Source organism: Xyrauchen texanus, chromosome 9 (assembly GCF_025860055.1).
Source record: "Xyrauchen texanus isolate HMW12.3.18 chromosome 9, RBS_HiC_50CHRs, whole genome shotgun sequence".
Lineage (NCBI taxonomy): Eukaryota > Metazoa > Chordata > Actinopteri > Cypriniformes > Catostomidae > Xyrauchen > Xyrauchen texanus.
This window is the reverse complement of record NC_068284.1, coordinates 37844586-37869599: the sequence shown is the minus strand read 5'-3', so window position 1 is coordinate 37869599 and position 25014 is coordinate 37844586. Positions and strand designations below refer to the sequence as shown.

At 39.0% G+C, this 25014-nt stretch overlaps 1 protein-coding gene across 1 annotated transcript in view; it reads left to right on the top strand.

Annotated features, from left to right (window-relative positions):
* Positions 1-25014, top strand: part of zgc:110158 (uncharacterized protein LOC553590 homolog) — a 141965-nt gene that overhangs the window by 35259 nt on the left and 81692 nt on the right. The window contains exons 3-4 of the mRNA XM_052133866.1: positions 1028-1089; positions 12616-12700. Of these exons, the coding sequence (XP_051989826.1) occupies positions 1028-1089; positions 12616-12700 (147 nt within the window). The remainder of the gene's footprint in view (positions 1-1027; positions 1090-12615; positions 12701-25014) is intronic.

The following is a 25014-nucleotide window of genomic DNA, read 5'->3' as shown; positions in this document are numbered from 1 at the left end:
ATCAGTGACCAGGGGCTGTCAACCTCTAGAAAGTTCAAAAAACACCTTAAAAGTAGTTCATATGAATTGTGCACAATATTCCAAGTCTTCTGAAGACATAGGATAACTTTGTTTGAGTAACAGCCCAAAAGTCAAGTCCTTATTCATTAATAATCTTGACTAGCCCTTGTCTACTTCTAGATTCAAAATGCATTGGTGTAGTGCATGTGTGGTAACCAAACACAATTCTATATCTGGTCTAATGTTGTGCTACTTGTAAGTTTTAATTCTTTTTATGGTGCTTAACAGCCACTAGTCACTATGAACTGCCATTGCATTACAAGAGCTGCATAAGGTTTTGTCCAAACACATAAGGCATGACATGAGGCTGAGATAACGACAGAATGTTTATTTTGGGGTAAATTATAAGTAATCATTGTGACAGTTGACTAAAATGTATTTTGTACTTGTTTTGCTACTGTTGATGAAGAATAGCGATAAGGTTTGCCAAAAATACTACTCAATTAGCCGTTTTTGAGGTGACATGTCTATGTGATTACATTTCCCATGAAAGCGAGAATAATAAAATAGGCAGATTAAGCCACACCCAATGCACATTCTTTGCTCTTCATTTGTTGTACTTTAAAAAGCTTCCAGTCTTTGTTGACAAAAGGAAGAGGGAAAGAAACATGAAATTGCCCTGCACATCCATTTTATTCGGACCAAAAACACTTGAATGCACTTCACATTGGAAATACGGCTTCTGTACTTGTAAGTAGGAACTTCCCTGGAGGACTTGAAAACAGCGTATATCCTCTCAGGCTATAACATATTTTAAAATCCAGTCCATTATTGTAGAAGGATGAAGTGAAGAAAACGGGTGTGTTGCTATAGTGGAGAAAATGGAATGATGTATGGGATCTGGATTGGGTCATGGAACAGTCTATGGAACATCTGACATGAAAATATGTTTTGCACATTATCTACAATTTCACAACCCCCCTCTCTCTCTCTCTATTTCTCTCTCCTTCTCTTGAACTTCTTTTAGATCCGATGGGAGAAGAACATTACTCTAGGGGAGCCCCCTGGATTCCTGCATTCATGGTGGTGGTAGGTCCCTCATGTTTTCTTTCTTTAGCTCATACAACTTTGATAAAAGGTGTCCACCTGCCTGTGTGTAAGCTAGTACAAATAAGTGTGAATTTCAGTATGGACTAAAATAATTGTTTTTTTTTGTTATTGATGATCTGACACCTTGTCCTCACCAGGTGCAATGCAAAAGTTTCCAAAGTCAAGTAATTTTTCTGTCCACACTGAAAGCACAAATGCTGCATGAAGTAACAAAATCACAGCCAATCAGAATATATTTGATGTTCAATATATAGGTATGTGGAGCAGGACTTTGGACAAATAATATTTCATGGTGGGCAGGGCTGCTTATCGCCCAACGACTGAAAGAGCAACAAAATGCCATTCCATGTGAAGTTAGTTCATTTAAGTCATAATCAATTGTAGCGAGCGACAATACTTTTTTCCGGCCACATTGGTTCTATTTATTTGGTGTCGTGCTGGGTAGCCTCGCCCACAGTAAAACCTCATTGGTCCAAATTCCTGATCCACATAACAGTATTTTAAACATCAAATGTGTTCTCATTGACTGTAATTGTGTGGCATTGTGCAGCATTTTTTTTAAGTGTGGACAGACGAATTACTTAAAAATAGTAATAAATGTAACTCCAGTCAGGCTTCCTAAGCAACCAATTGGCCCGATTGCTAGGGTGGGGTAGAGTCATGTTGGGGTACATGTGACTTGGGAGACTAAATACACTGAGATGGTTACAAGAGTGGCAAATGTCGAGAAACGGATCAATTATCTGGAGTCATCGGAGAGGGAATTAGCTGCTAATCCACTAGGGACCAAGGTGGATTTGGAGCATGTCTGGGAAAAGTTGGAGGATATGGAAAATCGTAACCGGCAAGTTGTTGGAATTCCTGAAGGAGCAGAGGGTCAGAATATAGAGAATTCCTGTACGGGCTCTTTCCAAATCTGCTTGACATAACAGGCCATTAGCTGGAAATCGAGTGAGCTCACAGGGTCCCGCTGGTGATCCGCTGAGGGAGATAGACCCCGATCAATTCTGGCCAAATGTCTGAGATCATCCGATAAAGAATTTTACACGAGGCAAAGAGTAAAGAAAGGCAGCATTTTCTTGTTCTCAGATATTGGGAATTCAACGAGAGAAACATGATTGATTCAAGGAATCCAAGAAACTCTTACATCAACGGAAGGTCGCTATTGCACTGATGGTCCCGGCCAAATTGAGATTAGATGCTAAGGATGGCCGTAAAGTATTTACATGTCCCCAGCAAGCAATGACCTTAATAAAAACAATGACTGAGTAAGTTATTTGTGGTTCTCATGTTGCAGCCAAGTGAGCTTGACTCACTGAACAGCCACTTGATCGTCGGAGGAAGCTGAGTTTTTTGTTTCATTTTGTGCTCGTTCTGCCTAGTGGCTGGAGTTTGTTTTGTGTTAAAGCAGCAATCTTTCAGGACAGTGTTGTGGATGAATGTTATTTCTCTTCTTAAATGAAAGAAATATGATAGTGTTTATTCAAGAAATGCATCTTTCCCTGCAGATATGGGGTGGACATGTTTTCTTTTAGCTCAAGTAAGAGCAGGGTGGTCATTACACCGATAAGTAAGCATCTAAAATTCAAATGTCTCAAAGAGATTAAAGATAAATTAGGAAGAATCATTATTGTTTTAGCAGAAATTCAGGGGCAATTTCTTAATTTTGGTTAATATTTTTTTTTTTCTTTAAGATTTGAAAAGATGTTCCAAGCTGCTGGCACCCAACATGATATAATATTGGGAGGAGTCTTTAATCTTTTGATGGACTCAGTCCTTGATCATAGTGAAGGAAAAGTGTGCAAGCCCCCTAAAGCAACATTGATGCTTCACAGGATGTGTAAAAATCTTGGTCTTACAGATATTTGGAGACTTTTGAACCTATCTGGTAGATTTTTTTTATATCTAAATACCTCTTTTCATCTGTTTTGGAGGTCTCAGTTGGAAACATCTTGGTCTCAGATCACGCCCTGGTTAATTTAGAGGTGTTGACTTTATATGGAGACCAACTGGTCCTCTGTATCCTCTGTGGGCATGGCTTGGGAGGCACTCAAGGTGTCGGATCATACATTATGCCTCATTCATCAAAAAATTCAAAGCACGAGAACTTGTGGCGCTGAAGCGCCGAATGATGTCTGATGGCCTTAGAGAATTGACCAGATTGAAATACAGATATAATACTATTTTGCCACAGTAGGTGGAGTTTTGGCAGTCATACTTTGAGTCATGAGACAAAGCAGGGAATCTTTTGGCTAGATATATAAAGTTGAGAGAGTCTTTTTCTAACATTCACTCGGCTGCTTGTGTAATTTTTACCTAGGCCATTGATATTAATAATGCTTTTAAAGAATTCTGTCTTGATCTCCATTGTTTCACGTCTTCGTCTACTGATGAACTTTGTGGAACCATTAGAACTCTGATATAACCTTGGAGGTGCTTGGTGAGGTAATTAAGGCCTTGCTTACAGGCAAGGCTCTGGGGCCAGCTAGTTTTGCTGCTGAGATTTTTATATCGTATGCTACAGAATTGGCTCCACTTTTGCTAGAAGTTTATACGGAATCATTAAAGAATTGAAAGCATCCGCCAACCATGGCGCAGTCTGATTCTTATAAAGGACAAATATCCAAGCGAGTGCAAGAGTTACTGTCGAATTTCCCTAATCCATCTAGACATAACAATATTTTGTTAAAAATTTGGGCTAACCGATTATGTAAAGTTATGACCTAACTTATACAAATAGATCAGGTGGGGTTTATTTGGGGCCATAGCTTTCTGATAACATTAGGCATTTCATGTGGTCAGTTGCGAATGATCTGTATCCGGTCGCTGCCATCACACTTGATGCCAAAAAGGCGTTTGATATGGCATATGTGAATATCTTATTAAGATTTTGGAAATATCCAGGTTTAGTAATGCGTTTAGTGTGTTTTTTTGGACTCAAGATGGCGCCGAATATGGCTGCTGCGTTGCGAGCTCCGACACAACACTGCAGTTTATTGTTTGTTTTGTTTACAGTTTTTAGTTTTTTTGTCTTGGATGTTGTCTGCCTTATTGTATACGATAGACAAACGCTTTTGGACATTGGTTCTACAATTACACACCATAAACCGGACTTCGGCTAGCAAGTTTACAAACACGCCAGTGGAGCCCTTTGTCTGGGCTGACCGGCCACGGAACTGCAGTAGGAAAAGGGGAAAAAGAGCCGGCGTTCTCATCAGAGTAAGACGTTGCGCAAATCGACCCCCACTACTCAGTATACTACTGGCAAATGTTCAGTCTCTGGACAACAAGCTCTGCGAGCTGAGATTGCGAAACTCTTTCCGACGAGGGACTGCTGCGTTATTTGCCTTACGGAAACCTGGTTGTCTGCGGAGATTCCAGACTCGGCCATCGAACCCGCAGGGTTCTCCGTGCACCGAGCGGACAGAGCGAAAGACCTCAGGTAAAAGCAGAGGTGGTGGTGTATGTTTTATGATCAACAAATCATGGTTTGATCAGAGGAACGTACATTTTATCAAGTCTTTCTGCTCCCCTGATCTGGAATATCTCATGCTTCTGTGTCAACCATTCTGGCTACCGAGGGAATTCACAGCGGTCGTTATGACAGCTGTGTACATCCCCTCCACAAGCCGACACAGACCGGGCACTCAAGGAACTGTATGGGAGTATAAGTGAGCACAACCTCTCGCTCAACGTCAGTAAAACCAAGGAGCTTGTGATGGACTTCAGGAAGAAAGACAGAGAACACAGCCCCATCACCATTAATAGAGCACCGGTGGAGAGAGTCAGCAGTTTCAAGTTCCTCGGTGTCCACATCACTGAGGAACTCACATGGTCCGTCCACACTAAGGCCGTTGTGAAATGGGCTCACCAGCGACTCTTCTTACTGAGACGGCTTAGGCCAACAACCTGTCCCTGAATGTCGACAAAACAAAAGAGATGGTTGTTGACTTTAGGAGAGCACAAGGTGAACACACTCCGCTGAACATCGACGGCTCCTCTGTGGAGATCGTCAAAAGCACCAAATTCCTTGGTGTTCACTTGGTGGAGAACCTCACCTGGTCCCTCAACACCAGCTCTATCACAAAGAAAGCCCAGCAGCGTCTCTACTTTCTTCGAAGGCTGAGAAAAGCACATTTCCCAACCCCCATCCTCACTACATTCTATAGAGGGACTATTGAGAGCATCCTGAGCAGCTGCATCACTGCCTGGTTTGGGACTTGCACCGTTTCGGACCGCAAAGCCCTGCAGAGGATAGTGAGGACAGCTGAGAAGATCATTGGGGTCTCTCTTCCCTCCATCAAAGACATTTACAAAAAACACTGTATCCATAAAGCAACCAGCATTGTGGACGACCCCACACACCCCTCACACAAACTCTTTACCCTCCTCCCGTCTGGCAAGAGGTACCGAAGCATTCGGGCCCTCACGGCCAGACTGTGTAACAGCTTCTTCCCCAAGCCATCAGACTCCTCAATACTCAGAGACTGGTTTGACACACACGTGTCCTGAGTTGCACTTTAATTACTGTCACTTTATAACTGTCTGCTACCTCAATAACTGCTATGTGCATAGAACATTATCTCATAGTATGTTATGTTTACATTTTTAGAAACTGTCATCTTTTTGCACTACTGAGTACTGGTCGGCGCTGCACTGTCTATTGTCCTGTTCATTGTCAGTAATTTGTTGTACTGTCCTGTACTTTTTGCACATGTTTGCATGTGCACTTTATATAGGTATATGTAGGTTTTTTTTTTATATAGGTATTTTATTTCGTTGTGTTGTCTCATGTGGTCCTGTGTTGGTCCTTTGTTGTTTTTATGTGGCACCATGGTCCTGGAGGAACTTTGTCTCGTTTTGCTGTGTACTGTACTAACTGTATATGGTTGAAACGACAATAAAAACCACTTGACTTGACTTGAAGTTTGGAATGAACCACCACATCCTCACACGGTTCTACACCAGCACTGTAGAGAGCAACCTGACTGGCTGCATCACCGCCTGGTACGGCAATAGCACCGCCTACAACCGCAAAGCCCTGCAAAGGGTGGTGCAAACTGCCAGACACATCATCGGAGGTGAGCTTCCCTCCCTCCAGGACATATATAACAGGTGGTGTGTGAAAAAAGCTCGGAGGATCATCAGAGACTCCAGCCACCTGAGTCATGGGCTGCTCTCACTGCTTCCATCAGGCAGGCGGTATCGCAGCATCAGGACCCGCACCAGCCAACTACATGAGAGCTTCTTCCCCCAAGCAATCAGACTTTTGAACATTTGATCTCTCACGATCAATAAACAGCACTGCACTTTATTAAACTTATGTCTCACACTGGACTGTCAAATATATTCCTCTACAACTATTGTATATATATATATATATATATATATATATATATATATATATATATATATATATATATATATATATATATATATATATATATATATATATATATTTTTATATACTCTTTTATTTAATTTTTTTATTGTATGTGTATTCTATATTGTGTGTATTATTTACTGTACATTGTATATAATTATTGTGTTGTGTAAGTATATGTACATTTGATATGTAAATTGTGTTGTGTAAATATGTTGTTTATTGTAATTGGTATAGGTCTCGTCACTGTCATGACTGCTATGTTGCTCGGAACTGCACAAGGCTTTCACCTACTGTTGCACTTGTGTACATGGTAGTGTGGCAATAAAGTGATTTGATTTGACTTTCCCAATTATTGTTCTGTCTTGCCCTGGAACCATTAGCAGCTGCGAGAAGAAAGAAGGGAGTTGTAGGCATAAGCTTTTGCTTTATGCAGATGATATTTTATTATATATCTCCGAGATCTATGCCTTGCCTCCACAGAATTATTAATTCCTTTTCTAAATTCTTGTGATAGAGAGTTAATTGGTCTAAATCCGAAGCTTTGGCTCTGACAGTGTACTGCCCGATAACGGCTTTTCGGCCGGACAACTTTCAGTGGCCCAAACAGGGCATTAAGTATTTAGGTTTATTATTCCCAGCAAATTTGTGTAATTTAGTTAGTTAATTTTGCCCCTTTAATAAAAAGGTTTTCGAGTGATGTGTGCTTAATTACATTTAGCGATGATTGGGAAAGTTAATGTTATTAAAATGAGTTATATTCCAAAATTCAACTACCTGCTACAGTCTCTCCCTATAGATATCCCCCTCACTTATTTCAAGCAATTTGAAGTCCTACATTTGGAATGGTAAACATCCCAGATTACATTTCAGTAAAGATGCATAGGCCAATTGACAAAGGTGGGCTAGGCCTACGCAAGATTTTGTTTTATTATTATGCCTTTGGTCTCAGACATTTGGCACATTGGTCGCTTCCACCTGAGAGAGCCCCTCCTTGATTTTGTATTGAATAGGAAGTTCTTGCCCCCATTTCGCCATTACAAAGCCTTTCTATAAAACTAACTGGAGAATTTAAGTTACATGCTGTTATCTTGCATTTCCACTCGGTATGGGCAGAAGTGTCTAGAGTGTTTATTTTGAACATTTATTTAAATGTTGGCTCGAGCATATGGCCGAACCCAAAATTATGTATTAATAAGTCCTGTTTCTGCTGGCCAGAGTGGATTGTGAGGGGGGTTATTACACTCGGTGACCTATATGAGAGCTGATGAGATATGAGAGCAGAGTGTTAAGATCCTTTTGAAAATTTGGTTCAACATTTTGGAATTTCCAGATCTCATTTCTTTAGGTATTTACAGTTGTGCCACCTGCTCTGTACTATTTATGGGAGTAGCATACACCACCCTAAAGCGGCAGACACTCTGGGAGGGGTGATTACTGCTTTTGGAAAAGGTCATGAGGCATCAGTGTATTACTCCCTGCTAATTCAGAGTCTGGGAGATGGAGCTTTTACTTCTATCAAGAGACTATGGGAGAAAGATTTCATCTTGGTTTTGGAAGAGGAGAGTAGGCTAGGATACTAAAAAAAACGTCAAGTCTGCATCTAGAGACACAATACAATTCAATATTTGACATTGATTTTATTGGACCCCCTCTAAATTGTATAGGCTTGGTTTTAAAGACACACCCACCTGCTGGCGATGCCAATCAGAGGATGAAGACATAACCCATGTCTTTAGGTGGTGTGTTAAGATACAGGAGTTTTGGTTGAAGTTTCAGAGTTTTTTTTGTATTGGCACTCTTGGCCAATGGGTGGACTTCGATGTAGGGAATAGACAAATAAAAGTTGTGGGTCCTATCCAGTGTCATTATTGGCAGACAAATAGTTTTAAGGGGATGGAGGTCAGCTGGAGGACCCTCATTTCAGGAGCGGTGCTCTGAGTTGGGGAGGGTGGCAGCCTTTGAAGAAGGGTCATTTAGAAGACTGGGGAAACTTGTTTGGTGGGAAATGGGTGGATATCTGTCACATCTGGAGGGCTCTCTGGGAGGGGCAGTGGAGAGAGAGGTGTAGTTGTCAATATGTGTGATTTTTATAATTTGTATTTGTTTTTGTTCTTTTTTTTGTGTCTATAATCATGTGTGACCATATAGTTTTTGGAGGCCAGGGTGGGGTTGGGGATTTGGAGGGGGAAGGGACAATTTTTTTACAAAAAATGTATTCGATTACAGCAACTAATTACGTTGTAATTGGATTAAACTCAACATTGGAAATTAGTTGCTGAAAACGTATTGCACTGTGCCTGGTTAAGATACTGCTTTATTATGAACAGTTAAACAAGAATATTCTCACTATTTACTAAAAAGAGACCCCACCAGAAGAGGGAAAGTATAGCTTTTACTAGACAAACTCCAGGCCTGTTTGTATTCAATTTCTCTGTATTGATTTATACTGATCTAGGCTTAAGGTTTACTGTAAATGCCCGCCGTCAGACTGTACGTTTAACTTGCTGTGGTTTGACCCATGTTAGTGGGTGTATTTTTGGGTCAGATGGCCTAAGCAAGGAGATGTCTGCCTGAGCCTGGCTCTTGCACCCCACTTCTTCAGACAAAAGGGCCAGATGGTGTGGCAAAGACATGGCCCACCCCTCTAAAACCCCTTCCTTCAACCTTTGTCTCTTATTTTTTCCTTTGTTCCTGCTAAGGAGACCAAACACAGATTAACTCTTTGCATACTGTTTTCTTTTGTGCTACGTGTCAGAATCCCCCACTAGCACAGTCAGGTATATTCTCCTCTATCAGTTGCCTCCACTTCCAGGGATGAACTGATGGCCAGCAGGGGGCCAGAGTCAACAGCCCATTGGTTTGTAGTGGCCATATAAGAATAAAGGGAGATGGGTATAGGTTTGAGGAAATAACTCTAGTTCGTTAAACATTGCCTCTTCTCTACAGTAGAGTATAGTGATGAGTCACGATGGTCAACTTGACATCCGACCTGCTGATTAGTTAAATAGACTAGTTTATCAATATTTTTTCTCAAATGTTTAAAAGTGTGACTGATGTCTTTGGCCAATGGGTCATGTCTTTTTTTTGAGCAGTCCACTATGAGTGTTGCCTTTTTAAAGTTGGCATATCAAGTTAAAAATAGTCCAACTTTTAAATATTACTCAAGACTCTTGCATTCTGTTCTAGTCTGTTGATTTTAGTCTAGCAGCCATAAAAACATGTCTAATGTAGACACCCTCTAAGAAATGCTTCTGATCGGAGTCAAGTGAACCCAAAACCAGCCTAATTGCAAGTGGTTTAAGCAACGTTTTTGATGTGATAGTCAGTTTTGAAAATGTTGTTTTTCAAATGCAAATACAGTGTGGAACTTTGTGAATGTGTTCATGTTTGTTGGTGTGGGGTTCCCATTTGTCATGTTTCTTTTATTAGCCGTAAACTAGATTGGTGTTCCTGTACCTGAGGTCAGTTGCTGCCCAAGGGTCAGGATTACCTACTTTCTCAAATGCAAATGACCCACTACCGAACTCCTAGTCATACACATGCAAAAGACCTCCTCACTGTAAATTCCATATATGTAGAAATTTGGCCATGTTAGGACTGTTTTGTCTTCATTGTCTTCGCCATTAGGATTTGCTTAATTGCCCCCAGAGAAAAGCTTGGTGATTAAGGGAATCTATTAACATGAGAATGTAGTTGCCGCCAAGTAGCATCAGGGCCACGTGTAAAGCCTGACTCATTGTAATTGCATTGTTTAGCCCACAAGGAAATGCTGTGACGTCATTCAGGCAAATCTGCAGGTGGTGTTAATACAACCTCTTAAGTTAATTCAACCTCTTAAGTAACACACAGATCTTAACTACACTGAGTTCATTTGGGTTTAGAAGACCTGGGTCTACCCCTCTTACAAAAATTGTAACCAAAGTTCCTGTTAAAATACGGCAAAAATATATATGTATATTTTTAACCCAAAATTGTTTTATTGTTTATTTAAACACGACTTGAGGTGTCATGCACAAACTATATTGTTTACAGCATTTATTAATCTTTGTTATTGTTAGTTAATAAAAATACAATTGTTCATTGTTGTTTCATTTTAGTTCATGATGCATTATCTAATGTTAATAAACACAAATTTTGACTTTAAAAATTTATTTGGATATGTTGAAATTAACATGAACTTATGTGGTTAACTAATGCAAACCTTATTGTAAAGTGTTTCCATGTTTATGTATATATTTATGTATTGATATAAAGAAATGGTGCAAGAAGCTTTTAAAGTCATTTTCATGAAATGCAGTCATGAAATTATTTGCTGTGTAAAGCTAAAATTTCTATATTTATTATGGTAATTGTGTGTAAAGGCATGTAAATGTTATTTTCTGTTTATAGTTTAGCATTAAGTGTTTATGGGTTATGCGTTAATTATGTTTGTCATTTTGTGTAGGGGATTTGGAATCTGTTTTGGTGTCTTACACGTTATCCAGTCAGATATCTCTAGTTTTAGATGTTTCTCCATCTCAATCCTATAATCTTTTTCTCTCCCTCAATGCCTTTTCTTCACTACTTCTCTCTCTTTCCATGTCTGTTTCTAGTTTCCTCTTCCCATTAATGTTCCCCACCCCCATTTACAAAGGGTCTCTCTCTCTCCTCTCTTGCTCCTTCATTTGCTCTGCATGTGTTCAGGAATGTTCTTTATCCTGGTAAATATTTGCAGTAAAAAAATGTGCTATTGCACAAACCGGATAGTTTCCCAGATTAACACAACAGCAATCATATGAACAGGTTTCCCAATGCTGTCCTGACATATCACGAAACCGTTTTATCTTAAAAGCATATATTTATAGTAGTGTCCAAAAGTCTGAGACCACATTGAAAATCTGTTTTTTTCCCATTCTTCTTTTTTTCAGTTAAAATGTGGAAATGATAAATTTTTTTTGGATTTGGAATAATGTCAAAGAACAGTTATGATGTGAAATCAAGAATAAATTATATTTAGAAATTAAGATTCTGCACTATTGCTAGGTCACTAATAAAATAACTACATTTGTGACATTGACCCTGCTGTGCCTTTATACAAAATGCCAGATTTCCTTTCTTCCATTAAAGAACATAAGATGGTCTTTGGAACATTCTCAAATCATGCTGGAATAAAATGGATCATCAGGTTTTGCACAAACTTGAGGACTTCATGCTAGCTTGTTTGCATGTTGGCGTTAAAGCAAGGGGGACATAGGACATATGAAGAACAATTAATTTTTAAACCTTTCAAATTGTTAACGCACAAAATATATATTTTATTAAAAATGTATTAAATTAGAAAGCATGCTTGTGTTGTTTTAAGCAAAGTTTTGCTGCTATTTGTGTTGTCTTGGTAGTGTAACAGTCAGGCTTTTGTCACGTGGCAGCGGTTAGTCTTTAGCCTTACCGCTGGCAGGCCTTCTTTCAGGAGATTTTATAGGTTATCCATTAAATCGATATCTAAAGACCCGGAGCGATCTATTTTGGGCCAGTTAAACAGGTACTTGGTTTCAGTGCAGTAATTAAAATGCCATTTAGAAGCAAACCTTGTCCCCCTTCCAAACAGCCATGTAGGACCTGAAGGCTCTTAATTGAGAAAATCCCTGGCTTAATTGATCTGTTACCTTCTGCTTGTGCCAAGCTGGTCAGAGCATTTAAAATTGTGTGAGTGGATATATTTCATGGACACAACTCAAATTTGTTTGGACTTTTTATTTTAACCAAGGTGGCACTGTAGTAGCGTAACTTTCCTAAAGATTAATCAAGCTTTACTTCAAGATGATCTATGTAATTTTCTATGTTAAAATCCCAGCTGAATTGACAGCAAAAAGTAGGCCATTTGTGGGTTAATTTCCCTCAAAACTGTGAAGTCTGTGGTGTTATCAAAACATTGCTCTGTCGATTTGAGAATCCCAACCAATTTTGCAAATTTAGGGCAGGACTATTTGTTTGGGTTACCAATTTAAGACAGGAGGGTTTTCTGGAAACCACTTTGAAAACAGCCAAAAACAAACTTCGAGAACATTACTCTTGTTTTGTGTTTGTATTCGTTTGTACCTGTATGATTGCATTTAACTTTCCCATTCTGTTTGCTATTTCAGTGTATTCTGGGATTTGTACTGTGCCGCTCCAGACCGCCGTGAGACCTGCGAGCACTCCAGTGAGGCCAAGGCCTTTCATGATTATGTGAGTGACAGGCAGATCTGCCAATCTTTTTCTTTAAGGTGGTCTGGGTGGGCGCGGATGAGCCTCAAGCTCGCATCCAATCGGATTGAGGTTCAGTCCTCCCACCCAAAGGGGATGTGCTCTAGGTGGGCGGTGCTGATCCTCAACCTCCCGTCAAATGAGAATGCGAGTTTGTGATGTATGTTTTCCGGCGTAATCGAAAGACTGAATGACAGACGTCAAATTTGCTTACCAAAGCACCATAGGATGCACTGTCCACTATTTTGAAGATGATCCATTAGAACATAGTGAAAGGCTAATTTGAGCTGAATAGCAAATTTTTACATGAATTAGTGTGTGTTAGATGCATTGTGTGTGTACATGTGAGTTGTTCCATATCATGTTTTTTGCTGGTTGTCCTTTTCAAAATGCACACAGAATGTAATTGTGTGCATTAGGGGGACGAGTACGGGATGTGTTTACACCGTTGTTTTCAACAGGGAGATTCAGAGAGCAGCCTTACTGTGTCTCGACAAACACAGATTTGCGCGGCATCTTTAATTTGGGTTGACAGACATGTAATCTGATTAACATACTGAATGCTTTGCATTCACAGATGTAATATTTCATTAACAGTGAACGACATAATGAAATGTCTGTTGTTGTTGTTGTTGTTGCAGTGCCAGAATGCCTTAGGGTGAGAATCTGAGTGGGAATCAGAAATGGACAGCTTAGAACAGTTTGACTGAAAATGTCCTTTAGGTTACACAGATGTCAACACAGATGTTAAAATGAGGGTCTGTAGGGGTTGTTAACTCCGTCATATCGCCCAGCCCTAATATGCGCTATACAATGTAATCGGATATCGATGATGTCTTACAAAGATCCCGATGCCAATTGCAAACAGATGATGATTGACAATATCGGGAAATGGCTAAACTTGGATCTGGGAAGTCGCCAAATATATTAAACAGTGTCCAGTGTGTGAAACAAGTGTCCGCCACCTGTCAAATGTGTCAAGGCTGAATCCTCATCCAAATGTATTTCATGTGCGGGTAAGTTTGCCCATCTAACTGCAACAGGCAGGCGACCTGTCTCAGAGTGACACGTGACAAGAAATGCTGTTAGTCACAAAGACATGCGCTAGAAGAATAATAATAATACTTTATTGTATTTTTAAGAACAGACAAAAGAAAAGGCAATGCTTGTGTCTGATTCGCTGCGGATTCCGTGATGCAAATGGAGCCATTGGAGACGGTAAATGTTTGGATTTGGGGAGGTGTTTAAATAAGATTTTTTGATCACTTTGTTATTTTATTGCTTTTTTTCGTCTAGTTTAAAGTGCAATTTGAATGTAGAAATGTCTTTTTTGTTTGTGTTTTTCGTGTTTCAATAAATTAATTAAATATTTAAAACAAAGTAAACAAAGCAAAAGAATTCACCAACCCTTTGCAGGGGTTTTGGTGACGTAATTGGATATTGCAATCTTTTTAAGGCAATTATCCAGCCCTAGTGCATATAATTTTTCTTTTAATCCTAATGACAGCTCTTAGTCCAGAGGGGTCTAAAGCTAATCAAATTAAAGCGGAAGTATGTAAAGTTTTTTTTGTGTTAAAATACATTCTTCTATCCCAGCGTAATATGCAGAGGCAACTGTAAGTAAGCCATTCGTAGGTTAATTTTCTCGAAACTGTAAGCATGGTTTCTGTGGTATGGCAATGGCTCTGTTTGTTTTGAGTGACCTACTTAGACCCGCCCCAACAATTTTACTCAACCAGTGGCGTAAATTGGGGGCAGGACTATCTCTTGGTTTGGCCAACGGCAGACAGTTTTTGCAATTCCGTTTGGTGGTGCTAGTGCACAGAAATTACATACTTCAGCTTTAAGCATTTGTGGTGCGCTTTCTGTTACCACAGACAATAATTTGGACTCTTCTCTCAGCTTGTTAAAACAAACCAAAAACTTTATACATTTACAATAAACAACTATCACTCTGTTTGAAAGTATAAACATAATGGAATGGCGATGATAGGATTACATTGTTTATCATATCAGTCAGTACGTTTACATGCACAGTTATAATCGAGATCCAGCAGATTTTTTTGTAGTCCAAGTAAACATAACACAATGCATAATCAAATATTTGGAAGAACATTAGCTGAAGAAGTGTACGTGTATACAGGTCATCCCTGTCTTTTGGAGCACACTCACAATACGAAAGCCAATTGTGGTTTGATTACTGTGTATAGGGTATATGCTGGATGAAGCCAAGATATAATTGTGTTATTTAAGTCTGTTAGTCCAGCTTCGCAATTTAATTGATTTCTTTTACAATTTTATTCTGTTAAAGCATTTGCATGACATTTTACAAATAATTATTGATTTCATCTCACTGAAATCTGACTCTTAAAGTGCACGTAAACATACAGAGTATGTTTGGTGTCATTTTTCCTGCTGTGCTGACTGAGACCAGTTCTATCTGCTAAACTACGATCAGATGACTTGGTAAACCATGTATAGCACGGACAGACAGAGATAAAGTGAGAATGTGATTTGGTAATTAACAGAATCAGGGTTAGTTCAGAGGCCTTGACCTGTTGTCTGTCTGTGGTTGTACTTGACTGGTGTCGTTTAAGGAGAAGACAGCGGAGAGGGTATTGTACACAAATTCAGAGATCTGCTCAGTGTCAGGAGTTAAGTCAACATCTGCAAGGAAAAGGAGCCCATTTTATTCTTCCAATCAATATCACACTTGCAAAAACCTAAACAAATATTTGAATAAAATGTTTCCAGAAGAAACGTAACCCCCTCTAGGATGTGATTTACAGTTTTACTAATAGCTAATCACAAACGCCTCATGCATGTCGACGCTCATTGATCTTAAATGTATTACTTGTTTAAATGACTTGGTTAAATATGATTAAATATGAGCAGCCTTTTCATTAGAAGTGCAAATATTAAATATTTTCCAATCCGATTTTCAGATCAGAACGGGGGGAAAATACACTTTTTTTCAATATGCGTTTGTGAAGATTTCCTTTATCTGATGAAAGGGATAGTTCACCCAAAAGTAAATTCTGTCATTACCTACTCGCTCTCATGTCATTTTAAACACGTATGACACAAAAGGAGATGTTAGGAAAAATTATAGGCTTAAGCTGGGCGTACATAGTGCGAGTCCTGATACTCGGGATTGTGAGCCCCTTCACGTTAAGTGTCAGTTTATGTGTGTGTGTGTGTGTGTGTGTACAAAATGTACAAGATAAAAAAAAAGAACGCGCACCATTTCTGACGGTTACACTTGGATTTAATCTAAGCGCAAACATTACGTTTACTGCCGAATTCTGAGTTATTTTAGTGGAGTTTAGGCTACCTGTATTATTCAGCTTTAGATGTAGACTACCTTCTCATCTCTGTCACTGCTTGCATGTTGATAGCAGACATGCTGAAGAAGATCTGGGAGGTCTTGTCCATGTAAATGCGCTTTAAAGCTGCACACAGCAAAGTTAAAAAATCTTGTTAGAAGTCCTTGGTTTCACCATATATGCGCTTGGGGAGTTAAACAAATCTATCACATATCCACTATCGTGTATATAAAATTATAACAGATGCTATACCCCCCTAAATGAAGCCCTTGATCTGAAACTAATGCAAGTCCATCAGAGTGATAAAGGTTGTTTTCTAGCACAACCTGTATGGCAAATTATTTGTTTGAAGAGCAGAGAACATCAAGACATTTATGTAGAATCCTTCCCAGTGATGTGGTCCTGAATAATATGGGAAAACACAGTTTTAATATGACCATTTTCTCTAAATGTGTAAAAGCTTCATGAACACTGAGCACCAGCGATTTCCATGCGATTTCTCCCGACTCAAACAAAAATGGCTGGGACCTTGCACAACAGCCGAAAATCGCACCATGTACTCCTGCCTTTAGTCACCATTCACTTTCACTACATATTTTTTTCTGTACAATGAAAGAGAGTGGTGACTGAGGTTGTCATTCTGCCAAACATTTAATTAAATTTTTTTAGACTGTGTACTGCAGCTTGAGTCATAAAAGTTTTGGAAAATTTTCCCAGAAAATAGACTACATTTTTGATTTTAAATGTTTTTTTTGTCAACTGATGGCTTCAGTGCTTATTGACATAGACTAAAACTCCACAAAACTATATAATGGGGTCTTTAAAGCGGCTGTTTTGTGCGCGTGTGTGTTTGTGTGTGTCAGAGAGCTGCAGTGACATGTGTGCCAGGTCTTTGCGGCTACTAGGGTGTCCTTGAGTTCAGTGATTTATCATGTTCTTATTTTGATCCCTTTGCTCCCTTGTTGGGTCACAGTTCTGTAGAGGCATGTACTGTGTGTGTGTGTGGGGGGTAGTCTGTAGGCCTGCATTTCCCACACCTTCTGCTCTGAACCAAGACAGTGAGGAATCCTCCTATAGTGTAGGGGAAGATAATGGAATATAACAGTCTAATCCTCTAATCCCGGGAATGGTTGAAGGCTAATCTAGGGATTTTGTGGGATTGATGTCTTGGCAATGGGGATGAAATTTTAGGACCCAACACCTCTAAATGCCAGAGTCTGGTTGTGCTTCACTTTCTGCTGGGCTTAATTCGTAAAGCTCCGTAATAAGCGTTGATTGACTCCACCGCAGACATCTCGCAACACATTTAACACACCTCAGATCTGGCAGAAAGACAGAAGACACTTAATGACGGTCTTTCTGTGTGGTTCTGTCTTTTTTTTTTTGTTATACATTTAGATTTAGTAATTTAGCAGACACTTTTATTCAAAGCGACTTACCAATAATAAACATAGAAAGTAGGGTTGTGCCGATGGACGATGGCTGACAAACATCACGATGTAGGGCCACCATCGTGATGCCACGCCCCCTTTTGCGAGTCTTGCTAGTGTGACTCACTAATCCTAGTCTCTTCTATAGTTAACCTAAAAACTTTGCAGGGATTGCTCTGTAAATTAAATTGAGAATATAACTAATGCATATATGCTATTTTAAATACTGTAGTATATGCCAGAGACGTGACGTGTTAGTCTGTGAAAATACCGTGTCAGGCAGGCTACACAAATATTGATCTTGACATTGTTAGCTTCTTGTCTTTTTTTTACATGTCTTACACTGTACATTTAGATTAAAATATTTTATGTTGTAGGCTACAAGAAAATAGCCTTTATTAATTAATTATTAGTAGTTGTAGTGTCTCAGAAAATCTTGCTCATTGTCACATAGCTCTTGTATACACTGAAGCTGCAGTTTAAGATAAACCCAGATCAGCGAACGTCAAATAACTTTTGTCTGGTTAATACTTTTAAAGAAAAATTTCCTTGCCCATAAATCCATAATGTCAAATCAAATGAAAGAAACAAGGTGAATATGAATAACACACATTTATTAAAACATAGAAGAACAACAAATAAAAGAAGAAAACGGGAACAACACTCAGACCGAAACTCGGCATTAACATTTCACTTATAATTAGCAGCACAATTAACTTCAGCACAGGCTACAAAATAAATTATGTTATTGAAATATTGTAAAGTGGTCATATGAACTACACAAATGAACGTTTAAAAAATAATATGCAAAATTGAATAGCTCCGCAACGGATGGCGAAAAATGCGTAAAGAAGTCTAATATCTTTCACCAAAGACCATGTTTAAATTTCGATGTTTCTGGCCAGAAATACCAACATATCCAGCACTTGCAGGCAAGGTGGCATATTCTGCTGGATGGCGCACACGCAAGTGGTCATGAAGATTGGTCGTCTGCCCATCTTTTGCGTGGATCACACATGAGCAGATCTTGCACAAAACTTCGGACGGGTCCCTTGGCTGTCCACTCTCATCAGGTCTAAATCCAAAAAATTGCCATATAGGCGAAGTAGTACCCTTTTTAGCAACCAACACCAATGCCATTGTATCAACTCTACGTGTAAGGAAGCTTTTTTTTTTTTCTTACGTGCAATATATTACAAAGCCCGGATGAGTAGGCTACTAATTAGTTGGGCTAGTAAAATAACGAAATTATAGTTTTTCAGTAGAAAAAAAATATCTATGTAAAGAGATATATTAAAATAAATAGTGCTTAAAAGTGCACAACTCTTCTTAAGTGGAAGAAATATTTTTCCCCGTTACGTGCAACCTATTGGAAAGCGCGGATGAGTCAGTTGGGATAGTAAAATAACGAAATGATAGATTTTAAGTGGAAAATAGTATTTATGTAAAGAGATATATTAAAATAAAAAGTGTACAACTCTTCTTAATTGAAATCAAAAAAAAAAAAATGCTTCACGTGTCGTGCAACCTACTGATAAAGCGCAGACGAGTCATTAGTTGGGTTAGTAAAATAACGAAATTATAATTTGTCATATAATTTTTGAAAATTATATGAAATTATATAACTATATATCACTATTATATGATTTATACTCCATTCATATCAGTGGTCTAGAAAGAGCTTTTTATTTTCTACATAAGGTGAGTCATGGTAGCTGCCATGTTGAAATCACATGACTTGCTGTGTCTTGCAATTCGAAGTTTAGAAGAACTTACCCCAAACTTTAACACACCATTTATCCATGTTTAAATCATTCTTTTGTGTGTGTCTTATATTAGGCTTATACTTTGTTATACTGTATGTACGGTAGTGCTTGTTTTACAGGGATACCCCAGAAGAACTTTATTAGACCTCCAGACCTTGATGATCTCCCATCTGTGTGGGAGTGTTTGGCCAGTGTTTTTGTCTGGCCGAGTGGACAGACTTTGCACTTATTGGTTGTCGGCTGTCAGGGTCACTTTCTCCCCAGTGCTTTTGGTTTTGTGTTTTCATACATGTCAGCAAAAACTGTTGGCTAATACTACAATGTTAACACAGTCTGCTTTTTAACCTGCCGCTCAGCCAATTTGTTTTTTTGGGGGGGATGTTCACACTGAACACGTCCTGAGCTAAAGAAAAAAGGTAGACTCAGCACAACAGAATTCTGGTGACTCGAGATGCATTTTTAAATGTTGGCATTCTTTTTTTTTTTTTTTTCCTGACATGGCGTCTAAACAATGTTGCACTCTTGAGCGAAACACTGAAAAATCTGTGAAAAGTGGTGCAACAGTCAAAGGCATCCGTCTTGCACATATTAAGTAGGGATATACCACTGTGGTATATCCCTACTTAATATGGCTATGGTATCCAACAACTGACTAGTCGATTAGTGGGGTCTACTACTAACATTAATATTTTTAGTGGTGGTGGATTTAATGAGAGACTGGCTGAATGGGACGTAAAAGTGGCCCTTGACTTTCTGGCCCAGATTGGCCCACCAAACCTGGCCTACACCACATCATAACACACTGGCTCATTTATTAATTTCCGGCTCAGTTTCAAATTTTTGTTTTTGAAAAAATTAAATAAAAAAATCATTCTATTGACTGCTAGTCATGACAGTGCAAAAATGTTTCATAACATAAAAACATATAAAACCACAAATGTGATGAGTGGATTTTTTTAGAGAAAGCACTAAAAATAAGCACTTTATAGCTCGGACAAATAACATGTCTGAACTGATGTTAGGTAAAAATGTACATGAAAGTACAAGGGAAAGTGTGTATTTTAGGTGCTGTGAAAAGTCAGCATTTCTTCAAAGTTTGTAAAAATCTTAATCACCTTTCTAGAAGTGCAAATAAACTATTGTCTTTGTATGAGTTTGTGGAAACAACATGTGTTATAATAATAATATATTATATGTGTACTGTATTTACTGTATAGCTATACATGATCATAAAATAGTTAGATGAAGAAAGTGTCAGAGCAGGACACGGATGACAATGCTTAAAATGCCGTGTCAATTACCCACATAACTATGTGTAAATGTTTATTAAAATTATTATTTTTTTAAACAAAGTTGACCAGAGTATGTACGTACGTATGTACGTACGTACGGATGTATGTATGTAAAAAAATAAACATACCTCTTAAAGTGTAGATCTTTGCAGATATTTTGTAGATTAATTGCTCATATTTTCCCTCTATGTGAATTTGCTGTGTCTTTATATCTGCAGTGTTCTAATTCCTTCCCCAGATTATTCTTGAGAAAAAGTTAAAAGCCTATCCTTTAAACAAAGTAAGCCTCCAAAAGCTCAAATTGGCAAAAAGTGGAATCACGTGACGCCATACGAGGATCGGACGTGTTTTAACACTTGTAATGACATAAACGGGTGAGATTCGATACACTCTGTTCCATAACTGTTCTAGGAGGACAATATACCAAAGAGTTCAAAATCCTGGGTATCTTTTGACATTAAAAGACACTTACATTCTCGAGCTGATACCCCTGAGTAGATCGTGGGCCCGGGAGTCGATTTGGTCGGAGAGATGCGGAAAATGTGGCGAGAGATGTTAAACATGTCGGCAATGCTGATGAAAGTCGTTGCTGACTTCGAGGATCTTAATGTGATACGTCGATCGATCACTGCCATGGAGGCGAAATTCACTGATAAGAGTGGGGGATGTCGAGAAACTGATCGATTATCTGGAGTCATCGGATAGGGAATTATCTGCTAGCAACCAAGGTGGATTTGGAGCATGTCTGGGAGAAGTTGAAGGACATGGAAAATAGTAGCCAGCGGAATAACCTCCTTATCGTCAGAATTTCTGAGGGCGAAGAAGGACAGGATATGGTGAAATTCCTAGATTCCTAGTCGAGGTCACAGGATTCAGGTTTGGTGATCCTCAGAAGGATCAATTCTGGTCAAATTTCTGAAATAACCCAATAAAGATCTTGTTTTACGTGAGGATTAAAGGAAGGCTTTCTTTGAAGAACCACAGCATTTTCTTCTTCCCAGACCCAACATGATTGAATTAAGGAATGCAAGAAACGTTTACATCAACAGAAGGTTGCTTTTGCACTGATATTCACAGCCAAATTGAGAATAGATACTAAGGATGGTCGTAAAATATTCACATGCCCACAGCAATCAATGTCCTTCATAAAGCCAATGGAGTGAGTAAGTCACCTTGTGGTACTCACGTTGCAGCCGAGTGGAAGGGCTCACTGAACATTTGCATATAGTTTGAAGATTCTGCATGCTCTTTTTGTGCTGGTTCCGCCTAGCAGCTGGAGTTTATTTTGTAGACCAACCCACCTTAGACGGGTTTGTGGATGAATCTGCACGCTCTTTGTGCTTATTCTGCCTATTGGCTGGAGTTTATAGATTATCTTTTGCTGTGTAATTCTATACAAAATTTGTATAGAAACACTGGACTTGAGCAATCCGAAGTTGTTGCAGGGGTCTTCTAGGCATGCATGGACTGTTTGAGTTTGGAGGGATGGATGACAGTTGGGGCTGTCATGCGCGTGGTTAATGCACACATTTTTCTTTGGTTGTCACCATTATTGTGATTTGTATGTCAAATAATGAGGTCCACGCAAGGTATGGAGTTAATACGCACATTCGGTAATTTAAAAATAAAAGTCCATTCTGTTTTTCGAAATAAGGGCTTTTTTATTGGCTTAACCTTACTATATCGCCTATAGGATGGTACTTGTGCAGCAACGGGCCGGCCAAAATTAACCAGTGGCCCTCCGGGAAAATGCCCAGTGCTCCCGATTTCAGTCCCTGATGGGAGATGCAATTTTGTTAATTAATTGAGAGACTTTTGGAGAGCGTTTTTGCATGATGATAGCTTGCGGTTCTTAAAATTGAATAATAATCAGCACAGTAAAACCTTCTTCAAGAAGTTTGTCTCTCTAATACTTCAAGTTTAGTCTTTTTTTTTTTTTTTGTACACCGCTGCTGTTACAACAATCAAAGCACCGGATCAACAATACATTAAGATGATCACTGTCAGACGTTAAATCCTCTGCTGTGAGTAATGTTCCATATTTGTGTGGTGCTTTGGAGAGATTAAAGTTGTTGGCTGATTCTGTCTTGACACTGTTTAAGTAAATAATTGCAGTAAAAAAGGTTTAAACTGTTTGATGTCATGAACTAGATGTGTACCTGCAATATTATCTTGCAGTTCTGCACCTTTGACTGCACAACGAAGCTCGTCTTGAGACTCCCAGGCTCTCTGTTTACATTTAAGTGCCTTATTTTGCGTTCAGGATGTGCATAAGCGGTTTTGTGCTACTCTGTATTGGAGCCTTTCTTAATTCTTACTTGTCTTACTGTGCAATAAGATGTTATAGTTATTGAGCCTATATTTTTGTTCAGTGTCCATTAGTTGCCTTGTTGAAGTGCTCAGTGCTGCACTTAGGGTGCTTTCACACTTGGTTCAATTGCTTGGACTGAACCGGAGTTAATTTCCTCCCCCTCCCGATGCCCTCGCTGGTCTCTGTTCACAGAAAGTTATTTGGGTCTGAATCGCGGTCCGATTACATTGTCAACGAGAGTACCATTTACCACTGTAACTAGGTAAAAACTCAAGAAGACATCACTGTTTTAAGTGATTTATTAAAGATTGTCTTTTTGGATTTACCATGAAAACTTGCCATGGTCAGAAAAAAACTTGTGTTCATCTCCCACGGATGCATTGAATGTGCAATGATGTGATGAATATTAGCGTCTGCCTGTCGCAAACCCGCGGATGCGTTGCAAAAGAGATGTGAAGAATGTGAGCTGCTCTCCAAAGGGGATTTATTTAGACACAAGCAGGTATGAGAAATGGATTATACCACAATAATTGCGATCACAAGCCTGCAAAGACTTGAATTATACGCCATCACAAACGATTCACTTCTGTAGTTTGGTATGATTTAGTTCATATCAGCAGCAAACTGAAGCAAAGTTTACATGAACCGTACCCCAGACCACCTTTTCAAGTGGACCTGGGTGCGGTTTGTGGTTGCTCGCCAGAGTTTGGAAAACAATGTTCACGTTATCCAAAAGAACCAAACTTTGACAGCATTCTACCTCGGGTGCACACCAAAGTGATGGTGTGAAAGCACCATTTGTGTCCGTGTTTCCCTTTGAATCGTGTCTGATTGGGGTCACGCGATCATAAAGGAGCCATTATACATTTTTATCTTTAACACTGACTAGTTGACTAGTAGTCATTCAAACAACTGACTGACTAGTCAATTATGAAATTTGGTTGTTTTGTACATCCTTAATATTTCAACATTTGGAAAAACAGCGCGAACGCATGCCAAATAACATTTGGTGTGAACATCCCCCTTAGTCCCTTCTAATGAGTAGAAGCAAACTGAAATATTTGTTCCTCAGGATAATGCTTGAAGTTATCAAAGCTGATAGAAGAACTAATGAGGCCAGAGTCATGGCACAGCAGTTAGCACACATGCTCTAGACTCATTTGAAATGTGGTGCTCATGTGGGCAATGCAGGTTTGAGTCCAGCCTGCAATGTCGAGCAATGCAAATATTTCTTTGTGAAAGAGTAAATATTGTCTTTGTCTGATGATCACTGGTGTCCGCTGAACCATATGGTGTCATTTGAAATATAACCATAGAAAATATATGGAAATTGTGTAGGCTAGATATTGAGTATACTGCATTATACCGTTACCATTGTGTGTGTCTGGCTCTCTCCCTCCCCTCCTCCTCACTTCTTCTCTCTCTCAAGAGAAGATTGATTGGGTAATCTTGCTGTTTTCCCCATGATGCTGTTCACTGGCTGGATTGGGGGAAGGCGAGGCAGTGCGGGCAGAATGACGACACACCAGAATAATACAAATTAAAGAGCACACACACATACACGTAAGTGCAGCAGAAGAGAGGGAAAGAAAAACAGATGTTTAAGAATCCCTAGTTAAAGAACATACATTGAAAAGAACACGCATAGTACAGTATGCACATCCTCTGAATTAATGTCTCTCATGCACAAAAAAAAAGACACTTACCCTCTCTCACCTGTCTTGTATCATATTGAAAATACATAAAAAATTTAGAAGGGCTTTTAAACATTTCGTTTTAAGAATTTGGCCTGAAAATGTGAAAAAGGCAGGCAGGCTTTTGTTTGTTTGCTCAAACATGTTGGTGCCCTGCTCTGTATAAAGAGAAAAGGTTAATGAAACACTAAAACATATTTTTCTAAATGCGAACAGATTTGGATGTGTTGCTCATTAAAGACAATTATAGCAGACATTAATTTTATTTCCATGGGGAATGTGTTAATTTAGGGATTTCTTTGGCCATTTTATACTTCCTGGTTTGAAATCAATGTTGAAAAAACGTCACATGGATGTGACATGCATATTTTCGATTTTAACAAATAATTGCATTGGTTTCTCTCTGTAGACTATTATTCATGAGATGGTAATTTCTCTGCCTGTCAGAAGCTTTGGTCGTGAATATGCAAGTGCCTG